Source organism: Cebus imitator, unplaced genomic scaffold (assembly GCF_001604975.1).
Source record: "Cebus imitator isolate Cc_AM_T3 unplaced genomic scaffold, Cebus_imitator-1.0 Scaffold8, whole genome shotgun sequence".
NCBI lineage: Eukaryota > Metazoa > Chordata > Mammalia > Primates > Cebidae > Cebus > Cebus imitator.
Genome location: NW_016107323.1, coordinates 9,338,396 through 9,349,148, shown reverse-complemented (window position 1 = coordinate 9,349,148; position 10,753 = coordinate 9,338,396). Strand labels below are relative to the sequence as shown.

The 10,753-nt window shown below is 39.5% G+C and overlaps 1 protein-coding gene across 1 annotated transcript in view; it reads left to right on the top strand.

Annotated features, from left to right (window-relative positions):
• The window catches only part of HECTD4 (HECT domain E3 ubiquitin protein ligase 4), a 232,540-nt gene that overhangs the window by 81,863 nt on the left and 139,924 nt on the right, over nt 1–10,753 (top strand). The window contains exons 5-7 of the mRNA XM_017540172.1: nt 1,279–1,387; nt 2,043–2,181; nt 4,655–4,825. Coding sequence (XP_017395661.1) covers nt 1,279–1,387; nt 2,043–2,181; nt 4,655–4,825 — 419 coding nt within the window. The remainder of the gene's footprint in view (nt 1–1,278; nt 1,388–2,042; nt 2,182–4,654; nt 4,826–10,753) is intronic.

Sequence of the window (10,753 nt, the reverse complement as noted above, 5' to 3'; positions counted from 1 at the left end):
CAATGGCGCGATCTTGGCTCACCGCAACCTCCGCCTCCTGGGTTCAGGCAATTCTCCTGCCTCAGCCTCCTGAGTAGCTGGGATTACAGGCACGTGCCACCATGCCCAGCTAACTTTTTGTAGTTTTAGTAGAGACGGGGTTTCACCATGTTGACCAGGATGGTCTTGAGCTCTTGACCTCGTGATCCACCCGCCTCGGCCTCCCAAAGTGCTGGGATTACACGCGTGAGCCACCGCGCCCGGCAACAAATTTTTTTATTGAGGGAACCAATAGGTACAGGTCCCAGTTGTCTCAGATTAGCAGACTGAATTGTAAAGTCAACAGCATTTTTAGTACTAATTTAATGGTGTGATACTGCATTTCCTCCAGCTAATATGGCATGCTTCAGGTAGAAGGATTCCACTTAAACATAGTGAGCGGAATGATTATGAAAATAAACCCTGAAAGTTTTATCCATAAGCTCCATTTTAAGGCAAAATCTTTGGAATATAAGTTACTAAACCAATTACTATCATATAGAGAGATACTGTTTATTTTAGATTGAGGAAGATCGAGCTAAGGGGAAACATATTGCTATTTTAAAATAGAAAAGTTATTAAACTCCTGTGCTGTGTCCCTCCAGAGACTAAAATTAGGATCTCTGAATGGAAAATCTACAGAAGCAGATTTTAGTTTAATGTATATTAACACAATTTCATTTGCCATTTATGGAATACTGGCTTTGCACCAAAGAGCAGTATAGATGTATTTACCCCTGTTATCTCATCTGGCCATCAGTGTAACCCTTGAGGTACATATTATTATCTTCATCTTACAGATGAAGAAACTGACGTTCAAAGAGGTTCAGGGTCACTTACTGAGCTCATAAGAGCTCATGCCTCTCTTACTGTGCAATTACTAATAAAAGTGTTGTACTATACTCTTAGTCATTTCAAATTAGAATTAGTATTAGTCATTTCAAATTAGAATTAGGAATGTTTAAACTTGACTTTGTTACAAGCTTTTCAAAAAAAAGAAAAAAACATTTGGCAGGCTAAACCACATTCCCCTGCTGATAACTACCTGATCTTATCTTGGTTCCTGGTCCACATGTATTTTGGATGTTTGATTTGGGGGTTCAAGCCATCTTCCCTGAAAGTCACAATGAAAATCTTATTTTAGAAGTGGGAGGTTATCTTTCACTCAGCCTCCTAATGGCTTTTTCATTAGAGAAAGCATATTTATAATTTCAATAGAAAAAACATATATATAATTTACCTGTGAAAAAACGATTTCAGATGCTGACTTGGGACGCTGTCTCACGGCAGACGGTCTTTACCTGTATACTACTAACTCAGTTGGAAGAGGAGTAAGCAAATTGGGGTCTGGATTACATGGTACTCTCAGGTCAGTTGCATGGCACTTGCTGAATGATTTGGCTGGAACATTTTCCTCCTTACATAAATCTCTGTGAAGAAGACACTGGGGGTACATTCCAACTCCCCATAGGCTAGTAACTAAGTAACAAGTCTGAACTAATTCAAATAATTGCAACCTTCTCTTATTGTCACCTCTCTCCATCTTGTTCTGTTAGTGCATTTTAGCTTTATTTTGGCTCTGAAGAGCTTGGTAGCCCCAAGATCATTGTTTCCAGCCAGAAAGTCCTCTGTGATCAGTATTTTTGCAACAATGTCAGCGACTTCTCCATGTTGATAAGTGGACATTTTTCTACTTAAGTCTCTCTGAACTTGGGTTTGACATTGGATTACCAAGTGATTTTCAGTTGTGATATAAGACCTATAAACTGCTGCCAAAATAATCTGCAGTTTAAGAGCCTTGTATACACTTAGATCTTTTCCCCAACTTCTTCTCTCCTCTAATTTATTGTGGAAAGAAGTCAATATTTGCTATAGTTTGTCAGTGCTGAAGTATATGTAATACATTCACTTTCCTTCAGATGTTTTACATACTTAATCATTTTTTAAAATTAGGTTGAAAATGTTGTTTGTGTCTGTTTTGACATAGCCAGGTGATTCAGCCTGTGCTCCGTTTTCTTCCACAGAGGTTTTGTGTACTGCCGAAATGAGGAGTTGGAACCAGGATGGGTGGCTTTTGGCAGTGGCAGTCTTCTCCACCGGCCTGTCTCTTTCGATAATAAACCTCATTCCCTTTTCCAGGTCATTGACCAGAACACCCTTCAGGTAAACAGAAAACTAAGGCCATATATATATATATTAGAGGCAGTAAGGGAAGTTACCGACATCATCAGAATTAATAATATATTTTCCTCCCAGAGTGACATCCTTTTAATTGTTATAGTTTGGGCATTCTGTTTTTTTCTTTAATGTCTTAGACTTTTCCCATGTGAGCTGAGTGAATGTGCTCTTTAAGTTTCTACAGCCTACAACAAACTTTTTTTATGATTAAGAAAAAATTCTAGACAGTCAAAGATGGTATAAATACTAGCTGGTTTTTTTTTTTTTCTTTTTTGAACCAGATCTATTTTGTGAAGGCATCATTTCCTTATTCAGTTTGTTCTAAACAGCCTCTCTGTGGGAAAGGGAGCTTTGAAATGAGTGTAGAGTAAAATCATTGTGTGCTAGGGATTGAGAGTTTGGCTTTAGTACTCTCATAAGCATTCTGCCTTGGCACTTGCCATATTACACTGCAGTTACCTGCTTTTCTGCCTGACTTTACCGATCATGCACACCTTTTGGCCTGGACGCTGTCCTACTCATCTGTGTATTCCTAGAATATAACATAGTGCTTGACATTTGACTGATAATAACAACAATGATGGTAACTACCATTCCTCACTATCTCCTATGTTCTAGGCCCTGGCCTAGGCAATTTGCGTACATTTCCTCTTTCTACCTGTGAGGCAAAGCTATAGGTCTATCTTACAGATAAGGCAACTGAGGCCAAGCACCTAATAAGCATTCAGTAAGTGTTTATTGTTGAGTGAAAGAATGCAGCTCAGAGAGGTTAAGTAACTTGCCCAAGGCCACACAGCCAATAGTAGCAGCACCAGAACTTGAACCTTTGGTTCTCTGCTCTGAAATTTGAACTATTAACACTGTAACTTTCTGTCTTTCATCCAAAGTTGGATTAAATGATTAGAGTTGGCATCTGTGGAGTGAGTGCCCCAAGAGTAGTCACATTTAGAAATTAAGTGGAATGCTACATTTCTTCCTGTCTGTCACTTAGCTGCCTGTCCTAGAGAACAGGGACTGAGTCTTGTTCACCACTGTCATCTCCAGAGCACATAGTAGGTGCTTAATAATTATTGGATGAATAAAATGAACAAATTAACAAATAGATGCCCGATTGACCTAATTTCTTGTCACAAGTGCAGACAGATGAGGATGTCACATATTCATTTGAAGCAGAAGTTATAAGACTGGAAGTTAAACAGATGTTAAATCTCGGAACATGGTTTGCATTTGAAGTAATGCCAAGTTCCTCAGTGTTGTTGCAGAAACTTTGACACTGTCCAAGAAAGCAGGGCTGTAGGTCACAAACTAGATATGTGCATTGGGAACATTTTGGGGATAGCACAGGCCATTTAGTAGCTGTCAACTTTCTAGTCTTCCTGGCACTGTAGGTTCAAAGTATGGTTACATCAACTAAATGAGTTTTTACCTTTGAGCTAGACAAAACAGGTCTGGAAAAAAGTTCATGTGAAATCACTTGAGGGGTCAGAGATAGCCTTGGGAAAACTAGTGCCCCCTCCAAAGTAATAGGGAATTGAGCATTGTTCTTACTGTTGTTGTCTGAAGGGATCCGACCCTCTTTAATTATTTTTATTTTGAGCTTCTCAACTCTTCTATTTCTGAATTTTTTTTTTTAAACCTAGCCAGCAGATTTTTGTGGTTCTAATGTTCCCTCATTTTAAGCGCTTATCTTTGGGAGTAAAAATTAGTATGTAGCTACACATTTAATGTGAAATGATGCAAAGCTTACTCATTATGCTCAAACGGAAGGATGTTTAGTATTAGAAACACGTGCCTTCATGTCTAATATACAGAATTGTTGTCTTTTCCTCCTGATGGACTCGGTGAATTTTAATAACCTTCATGTTCTAAGTTAGGCTCTGTCATGAGCCTTTATATTTTTTACTTTGTTTCTCCTTCTCCCTCTTCTCAGCTTTCCCTCTTGGCTTTCTTTTGCTGTTTCTTTTTTCCTTCCTTCCATATTCATTAAATAACTTTGAGTTAGGCTTTGCATTAGGTACTGGAGATACAAAGGTAAATAAAACACAGTTCTTGTCCTTTAAATAAAATTATTTTAAATTCATTTCCTAAAGAAATTTCAGAAAGTGCTGCTTCTCTAAAACTTTGTTTTTAATAAGTGTTAGATACAACACATATGTGTAATAGATTCAAAGTGTTTGGTAAATACTTTTGCTTCTTAAAAAGTAATTTGAATCAATCCCAAGAACCTTTTCATCTGTTGCATGGCTATTCATATTTATTCTATTGCCCATTGTATTAACTTTTATATTTTTGCCATATAATTTGCATATATTTTTCTTAGAGATAAATATCCATTTTATTTTGACCAGGAAGCCTAGTGAATTCTCATCTTGGACATAATAGCATTAATGATGAGCTGATAGGATTAATCAGAATTTATATGTGGCTCTAATAGAGATTTCCCCCCTTTCATGCCCAGGTGTGCCAGGTGGTGCCAATGCCAGCCAATCACCTCCCCATTGGCAGCACCATGAGCACAGTGCACCTGTCTTCAGATGGCACTTACTTCTATTGGATCTGGTCTCCTGCCAGCCTGAATGAGAAAACACCGAAAGGACATTCTGTCTTCATGGACATTTTTGAACTTGTGGTAAGTTTTAACTTTCTCGCTTGTGTCTTTGAGAAACATTTCTGTTTGCTTTATTTTTATATTGGTGTACAAAGGGCCTAAGAACCTTGCAGCATGTATAGTGTGTTCAGTGTTTCCTTAAAATTGATTTTTCTCTTAGCTGTCTTTGAAGGTTTCTTTGTTTGGAGTTGTATGACATAAACAGAGCCAAGCTTTCTGAAGGTTAATCTGGTGACAGGAGATAACATTATTTAATGTGTAGACAGTAGGATATTTAAGTAGAAGTGTGCACAGTCTGTTGGAAATGTGGGACAAAATTACAGTAGCAAGAATGGGACTACAGATAGTAATTGAGAGTCTCTGAGAGAGATGACAAAATTGTGACAAGTCATTTACCTTTTAGATAGCCAAATGCTTACTGAGAGCCAAGCGTGTTCTATCTAGGTGGTGGGAGTACAGAGATGGGCAGGGTGGGCAGGGTTCTTGCCCAAATGGGACATGTATTCAGGCCCCAGAGTTGGGTGGGTTGGGGTGATGGTGGTGAAGAGACGTAAAGATTAACCACAAGCGAGTAAGCAAATAAGTGCACAAGATAATCCTAGGTAGTGAAGAAAAAGTAGTAGTGTACCAGATGAAGAAGTTGGGGAGTAGGTGAGGGAAGAACATTCCAGGAAGAGGAGACCACACATGCAAAGTGTCTGTGGCAGGAGCCAGCATGTTTTAGGGAGAAAAAGTGGGCCAGAGTGGCTGAAATGCAGAGGGAGGAGGGCTTGGGGTAAAAAGCAGCTGGGAGCCACGGTGCTCTAGACCGCACTGTCCTGCATAGTGGCCGCTAGCCATACGTTGCTATTTAAATTTCACTTGAAATTTAATAAAATTAAAACTGTAATTACTTAGCTCTATTAGCCATAGTTCAGGTGCTCAGTAGCCATGTGGCTGGTGGCTTCTTTGTTGAACAGCAAAGACATAGAACATTTCCATCATGAATAATGTTCTATTGGACAGAGATGGTCTAGGTAGTATTTGTAGAGACTTATAAAAGAACAGATTGCTCCAAGCCAGGTCTATGACAAAACCTTTTTTCATGAGTTCATTTACAGTCTCCTTCTGGGAAGAAATTAACATTCCTGTTTAAAAAAAAAAAAACACCGAAGCAATTTTCTAATAAATTTTAACAGGATTAAAACACATTCTGGGAAATCAGCTATCCAACGCAGCAGCAGACTATCAGTTAGGAGTCTCGTAACCTTTAACTGTGCATGTTCTTTTTCTATCGAGTCTCACCGTGTCCTCTAGCTATTATTTTATAAAATGTCCCTGCCAGAGTGAATCTTTGAATTGGTCTGCTAGAGATTGAACATGTGTTCATAATTGTCAGAAAAGCTTTTTTTTTTTTTTTTTAATTGGTTTTTAAAGAGATTTACCAGCTATGTAAGGAATTTTCATTTAGGTCTTGGCTGAGCACAGTGGCTCACACCTGTAATCCCAGTGCTTGGAAGGCTGAAGTGGGAGGATCTGTTGAGCCCAGGAGTTTAAAAAGGAAGCTGTAACTTGAAGTGGCAGTGTTTGTCTGAGATGATGGTACTCCTGCTCTGTCAGAGACCAACCTGGGCAACATAGTGAGACCACGTCTCTGCAAAAAAAACAAAAATTAGCTGGGTGTTGTGGCATGTGTCTGTAGTCCTAGCTATTAAGGAGGCTGAGGCAGTAGGAACACTTGAGCCTAGGAGGTCGACCAGAAGGTTGATCAGGGTGGTAGTGAGGCCTGATTGTGCCAGTGCACTCCAGCCTGAGTGACAGAGACAGACCCTGTCTCAAAAAAAAAAATTAGGTCTTTAGCCTAAGAATAATGGGAACATTGAAGAATTCCCTGCTTCTCTGATATACTTTTGTTAAATTAGAAGAAAAAATTATATCAAAGAAACTCACACACTTCTTTTTATATATAGGCTCATAATGAAAAACAGGAGACCCTTGCCCCACTCCTCCATTCCCAGCATGCTTTTCAGGCAGTCACATCCTTCTGGTGATAACCTTCATATCCCTAAGTAAAATGCTTATATTGCTGATTTTTGATTTATGATTGCCAGACATAAACCAAGTTGATTTTTCTTTCGTTTTTGCTGTGATAGATGAGGGTTTGTCTCAATTAATTTTCCTTCTTTCTTTTCTTTCCTCCTATTTTTTTTTTTTTTAGAGAGAGAAAGAGAGGGTCTCACTTTATTACACAAGCTGGAATGCATTGACACAGTCATGGCTCACTGTGACTTCAACCTCCTGGGCTCAGGTGATCCTCCCACCTCAGCCACCTAAGTAGCTGGAACTCAAGTGTGCATGACCACATTCAGCTAGTTTTTGTGTTTTTTTGTAGAGACAGAGTTTTACCATCTTGCCTGGGCTGGTTTCGAACTCCTGAGCTCAAGCGATCAGGGTGACTCAGCTTCCCAAAGTGCTGGGATAACAGGCCTGAGCCACTGCACCTGGCCTCCCTCCTTCATTTCTGATTCTGCCTAGCCTATTGATTTCTTTTGTTTTCGTTTTTCTTTTAGTTATCTTTGTAATTTATAGTTAAAACTTTATTTCTTGTTCATGAACTCTAGGCAGTATCTCTTGTCTACTTTAGGAGATCAGATGGAGAGTATGGTGTTCTTTCCCATACTTCCATGTGGAGAAAGCCAAGTATACATGTAGGGGAATACCCAGAGGAAGAGAGATGACTCACCCCCACCAGCCCTAGAGCATCTTAGCAATTGGGACATGAGATGTGGTGCAGAGCCATTGTGAGACAAGGTGGTAGACTGAGAGTTTACGTAAGGGCCTGTAGGCCCCCCTCCTGCTTACAACATTTGCATTCAGATGCTGGCTGTCCAGGCCCAAGACTTAGTTACTTTCTGAAGAAACTGAAACCCTCGAAAAAAGACTTCTCATACTGATGTTGGGCTTGTCTAAGGGAAAAGACTTGCCTCCCTGGTGAATCACTCACAAGTGATGTCTTCCAGCAAGCAAGCCTCAACCCTGTCCACAGAATTCCTGATTAGTATTGAACTGTTTAAAAAGAGCAGACAAAATAAAAACCCAAAAAAACAAAACTTCAAACCTTGGAGAGGTATGTATGTAGAGGGGAGGCAAACAGGTGAAAAAAATAGTGATAATGATTAAAGCCAGGGGTGCAGCATATAGTAAGCTCATTACTCTATTCTTTCCTTTTGTGTTTGTTGAAATTTTCCCCTAATACAAAGTTTTAAAATTAAACAAAAAGAACAGACTACCAAGTATCACTAGAAAAGCGAAGAAAGCTTCTAATATGAATATTAAAAATTAGAAACAGTTAACAAACAGCTAACTGAAGGAATAGATTAAAACTTCACATAAGCACTAACTGCTTTGTGAGATATGAGAAGACACTGCATTCATATTATAAAACAGGACAGGATGCTTCAAAAAGGAATTATCAGGGAATGAGAAAATTAAAATTAGTAAAAGAGTTAAGAAACATATCACAAAGTACAAATAGATAAAGAACAGTAAATACTGTTTATTTACCGTTAAATAAATAGAGAAAAGATAAAAGGTGTAGTGGAGCCATCCATCTAAAGTCTTGCTAATAGGAGTTCCAAAAAGAGAACAGAAAATAAAGAGGATGACATGATCAAGAAATAATACAGACTGGGTGTGGTGGCTCATGCCTATACGCTAGTACTTTGGGAGGCCAAGGAGTACAAGACCAGCCTGAGCAACATAGTGGGATACCATCTCTACAAACATTTTTTTTAGATTATGCAGGCATGGTGGCACATTCCTGTAGTCATAGCTACTTGGGAGGCTGAGACAGGAGGATCACTTGAGCCCTGGAGGTCAAGCCTGCAGTGAGCTGTGATCTCATCACTGCATTCCAGCCTGAGTGACAGACCGAGAACCTGTTTCAGGAAAAAAAAAAAAGAAAGAAATAATACAAGAAAGATTTCAGACTGATGGACGTTGGTATCTGGATTAAAAGCTATCTGACACAGTGAATGCAAATTACCCACACCATCATGAAATTTCAGATTACCAAGGATAAAAGAGGATTCTAAAGCTTCCAGAAATGTCAAAAAATTATATACAAATGTTGAGCAATTAGAAAAGCACCAGGCTATCCAATAGCATTCCTGAAGGTAAAAATGGAGCAGCACTTTCAAAATTCTGAGGGAAATTGTTTTTATTTCTTTTGTCTTTTCTTTTCTTTCTTTTTTTTTTTGAGATGGAATCTTGCTCTGTCACCAAGGCTGGAATGCAATGGCATGATCTTGGCACACTGCAACCTCTGTCTCCCGGGCTCAAGCAATTTTCCTGCTTCAGCCTTCCAAGTATCTGGGACTACAGGCCACCATGCCCAGCTAATTTTTGTATTTTTAATAGAGACGGGGGTTTCATCATGTTGGCCAGGCTGGTCTAGAACTCCTGACCTGAGGTGATCCACCAACCTTGGCCCCCCAAAGTGTGGGGATTATAGGTGTGAGCCACTTTGCCTGGCCTTGGATCTTCCTTTTCTAGTTCAGCGTCCTCTGCCTCCTGCCAGAAATTGTTTTTCAACCCAGAAGAATGTATTCAACCAAAGTATCAATCAACTGTGAAGACAACATAAAGATATATTTAGACATACAGTTATACAATCAAAGCTGATACCTGCCTTGGAGGAAATAGAACAATTAAAACAGTCCTTGCCTGTGGCATGAAATAAAAAACTGGGGAGGAAGGAACCTGCTCTAGATTAAAAGAACAACTTTTGAATAATTTTCAGAGTCTGAATAAACCAAACCAATTGTAAAAAAATATTTTTGGAGCTAATTTAAATATGAAAGTATTAGGGGCTGGGTGCACTGTCTCATGCCTGTAATTCCAGCACTTTCTGAGGCCAGCGGGGGTAGATCATGAGGTCAAGAGATCGAGGCCATCCTGTCTAACATGGTGAATTCCCGTCTCTACTGAAAATGCAAAAATTAGCAGAGGGTGGTGGCGGGTACCTGTAATCCCAGCTACTCGGGAGGCTGAGGCAGGAGAATTGCTTGAATTCCGGAGACACAGGTTGCAATGAGCTGAGATCACGTCATTGCATTCCAGCCTGGGCAACAGAGCGAGAGTCTGTCTCAAAGAAAGAAGAGAAAGTATTAGGAATATTAGATGAAACCAAGGGGGTTAGTCTTAGTTTACTTGTTTGTTTTTTTTTTTTGAGACAGATTCTCTCTGTCACCCAGCCTGGAGTGCAGTGGCTAGATCTCAGCTCACTGCAGCCTGAGACTCCTTGGCTCAAGTGATCTTCCCACCTCAGCCTCCCAAGTAGCTGGGACTACAGGCATGTACCACCATGCCTGACTAATTTTTGTATGTTTTGTAGAGCCGTGGTGGGAGGTTTCTCCATGTTGTCCAGGCTGGTCTTGAACACCTGGGCTCATTGGATCCTCCTGCCTCAGTCTCCCAAAGTGTTGGGATTACAGATATGAGTCCCCACACCTGATCTTAATCTAATTTTTAAATATGATGACGAAATATATGAGAAAATGTCCATATATTTAGAGATGCCTCGTGAAGTATTCAGAATATTCAGAAATGGAATTGCGTGATGTCTAGGAGACACCTTAAAATAATTGAGCAAAAAAAAAAAAAATAGGAGGATAGGTTAAACAGATGTGGCAATAGTTGAATCTGAATCATGGGTATATGGAGGTTCATTATACTATTCTCTGTTTTTTGCATATGTTTGAAATTTTTCATCATTAAAAAACTTTTAAAGTGTCACCCAGCCACTAATTTAGCAACTTTCCTAAAATGCTAACTTGGGAAGCTAAACAGATATCTGACTTACTGCCTATGGTACTTTAACAGAATGGAATACTGTGTAGCCATTGAAAGCATACAGCAGCCGGACATGGTAGCTCATGCCTGTAATCCCAGTACTTTTTTTTTTTTTTT